Source organism: Juglans microcarpa x Juglans regia, chromosome 2S, assembly GCF_004785595.1.
Source record: "Juglans microcarpa x Juglans regia isolate MS1-56 chromosome 2S, Jm3101_v1.0, whole genome shotgun sequence".
Taxonomy (NCBI): Eukaryota; Viridiplantae; Streptophyta; class Magnoliopsida; order Fagales; family Juglandaceae; genus Juglans; species Juglans microcarpa x Juglans regia.
Genome location: NC_054597.1, coordinates 31,131,610 through 31,134,300, shown reverse-complemented (window position 1 = coordinate 31,134,300; position 2,691 = coordinate 31,131,610). Strand labels below are relative to the sequence as shown.

The following is a 2,691-nucleotide window of genomic DNA, read 5'->3' as shown; positions in this document are numbered from 1 at the left end:
TTTATTTAAAATAAATAAAATATATTAAAAAGTATAATATTTAAATAATATAAAAAAATAAATGTATAGTATATTATAAAAATTAATATGTAAAATAAAAAAAAAAATTTGATGAAATATTTTTAAAGATTGGATAAGAATCCATTGGCAGTGCAAGAACGTTCGCGATTTTCCGTCATCTAAAATTACAGTGAAATCGCAAAAGATACGAATAAATATCTGGTTTTCCTCCTCCTCAATCTGAAAGAAAAGAGGAACAATCTTAATGCGCGTGGGTAGATCTAAAGAGGATGATAGTGTTGGGAGTTAAGAAAACAAAAGAGCAAAGGAACAGCCGGGCAACTGGGTCGGCCAAAAGTGGAGCACTGATGCGGACCGTTTAGTCTTTGTTTCCAACACCCTGTCCCACGCCCCGCCCAACCCGGGATCACTCTCTCTCTCTCTCTCTCTCTCCCCCTCCCTATTAAAAGCTTCACAGGGAAAAGACCCCCAGATTTCTTAGACGTCAAACTCGTACACCGACTTTTTCTTTCACACACGCTCACCCTTGATCTTTGGTTCCTTATTTTATTGGGGCTGGCAGCATTTTTGTTTTGTCATTTTACATGGAGCTTCAACTGGGTCTCGCTCTTCCAAGCAATCCCACCCAAGGGTTCGATTTAAATTTCTATGGCTGCGAGTCTAAAGAGGGAATGGTTTCTGACTCATGCTACCAACATACTAATGACATCAACGACAAAAAACGTGGTTTTGATGAAACCTCCTCCGAGAATGCTACTGATAGAGCCACCGTCGTGCCTCGAACGCTGTCTTTGCTGCTTTGGAATAACCGTCCGAACGAGGAAGACGACTACCCCAAAGACCTCGAGAATCACTCCTTTTTCACTCCGAAAGAGTACGTATAGTCTCTCTCGATCTCCTCTATTCATGTTTGGATTTAATTTTCTTCCGGGGTATGAAGTTGTTTGATTGATTTTGATATACAGAGATGACGGAGACGGAGATGGCCTGGTGGGGTGGCCGCCAATTAAGTACTCGCGGAGGAATAAGAGAGTTTGCGACGAGAACAACCAGGCGGTAGTGGAGAATGGGTATGGCTGCGGAGGCAGAGGATCAAACTCGACGTACGTGAAGGTGAAGATGGAAGGAATTCCAATAGCTAGAAAGATCGACTTAAGCCTCCATCAATCTTTTGAGACACTCACAGAAACCTTGATGGACATGTTTGGGCAATGTAAGTATAATCCAAGTTTGTTTGTTTGTTTGTTTGTGGGGAATATGAAAAAGGAGGAACAGTGAAGCAGTGGGGGATTGACATGTTCCTTAATTTTCTGGTTTTGCTCTTGAAGGGTGGTTGGAAACGGGCCATAAAGATTCAAACGAGTACAAGCTTGTTTATCAGGACTGGGAAGGAGATTGGCTATTTACCCAAGATGTATCTTGGAGGTAAGAGTGCACGAATTTAGGTCCAAGACCATTTAACCATAAAAATAAAAAAATAAAATAAAATAAAACAAAAAGTTCCCAAGTCTATTTAACATTTTAGATCCGGTTTGACTGAGAGACTTGAGATCATCTCTTTTATTATTTATAAATTTTAACTTATAAATCTCATTATTATTTATAAATCATTTTAACTCATTTAAAATGATGACAGAGCCGTGTTAAATTGATTGCAAAAACAAGTCAAACAAGATAATCAAATTATTGCCAGTTAAGTTGGATTGATTTGAAAATGGATGGGGATTTTTTATATATATATTTTAATCGAACACTTTTTTTGTAATTTATAGAAAGAGATAGGTATAGGTACTTGGATGGTACGATATTATTTTGTTTGAGGCAGGTAAACCTTTTCCCCCTCTCTAAAGTCCAGAAAAATTCTTGGTTTTGCAGGACTTTTATTCGGTCTGTGCAACGTCTCAAATTGCTGAAGAGCAGCGGTTGATTGAACGAGCTGTAGCCTTCATTTCCTCCGGGTTTTGCTACATCAACCTTAAAAGACTCAATGCATGCAGTTCCCTTTTGTATGACTTTTGGATGACTATGTAAATATGGTTTATGTTGTAGAACAACAACAATCCTAACTAGTTGTATAACATATGGATAACCATTTACCCCAAAATTGAAAAAAATATATATATCTTATAGTTAAATTTATTTGGAATTTCTACCCTTGTGAATAATTACATGGAATTTCTTTTCAATGAATATTATTGATGATCCCCCAACTGCCTTAGGGAGATCCCCACCCCCAACCCCCTTCCTCAAGGTTTTTTTTTTTTTTTTTGTATTTTTTTATTTTTTTATTTTTTGCCTAATTTTGTTCTAGGGTGAGAGTTATTATTATTTTTTTTTGGGGGGATAACTAACACATGTTCTTTTCATTCAACACATTGCAAGAATCTAGTGTACCCCTCAAAGTTGGGATCATATTTAGTATACCCCTCAAAGTTGCACTTCCACTAATCTCATCCACCATTTTTTGAAGTCCATTCTAGCCTAAATTGGCTCTTATCTTGTAATGATCTTAATATTAGACTTTTTTTGCATTGCTTTTCTAAGTGCACATTTAATTGTGAAATGTCATGTTTCCTATAGTAGCATTCATAAATTTTCTCAAAATGGTTACACTTGACTTAAGATTTATTGGGGTCACCACCTGCTAGTTTGGTGAAATGAAACCAAACT

At 36.9% G+C, this 2,691-nt stretch overlaps 1 protein-coding gene across 1 annotated transcript; it reads left to right on the top strand.

Moving 5' to 3' along the window:
• Positions 1–484: 484 nt before the first annotated feature.
• On the top strand, positions 485–2,213 carry LOC121251440 (auxin-responsive protein IAA29-like). The gene is made up of 4 exons (XM_041150701.1): positions 485–895; positions 987–1,234; positions 1,350–1,446; positions 1,897–2,213. Exons 1-4 carry the CDS (start codon positions 606–608, stop codon positions 1,946–1,948), a joined length of 687 nt encoding a protein of 228 aa, XP_041006635.1. The 5' UTR covers positions 485–605; the 3' UTR covers positions 1,949–2,213.
• Positions 2,214–2,691: the final 478 nt, after the last annotated feature.

Coding starts and splice junctions, on each gene's coding strand:
- LOC121251440 (XM_041150701.1), top strand. CDS start 606: ATGGAGCTTCAACTGGGTCTCGCTCTTCCAAGCAATCCCACCCAAGGG. Junction 896..986: donor TCCTTTTTCACTCCGAAAGA/GTACGTATAGTC, acceptor TTTGATATACAG/AGATGACGGAGACGGAGATG. Junction 1,447..1,896: donor ACCCAAGATGTATCTTGGAG/GTAAGAGTGCAC, acceptor TTGGTTTTGCAG/GACTTTTATTCGGTCTGTGC.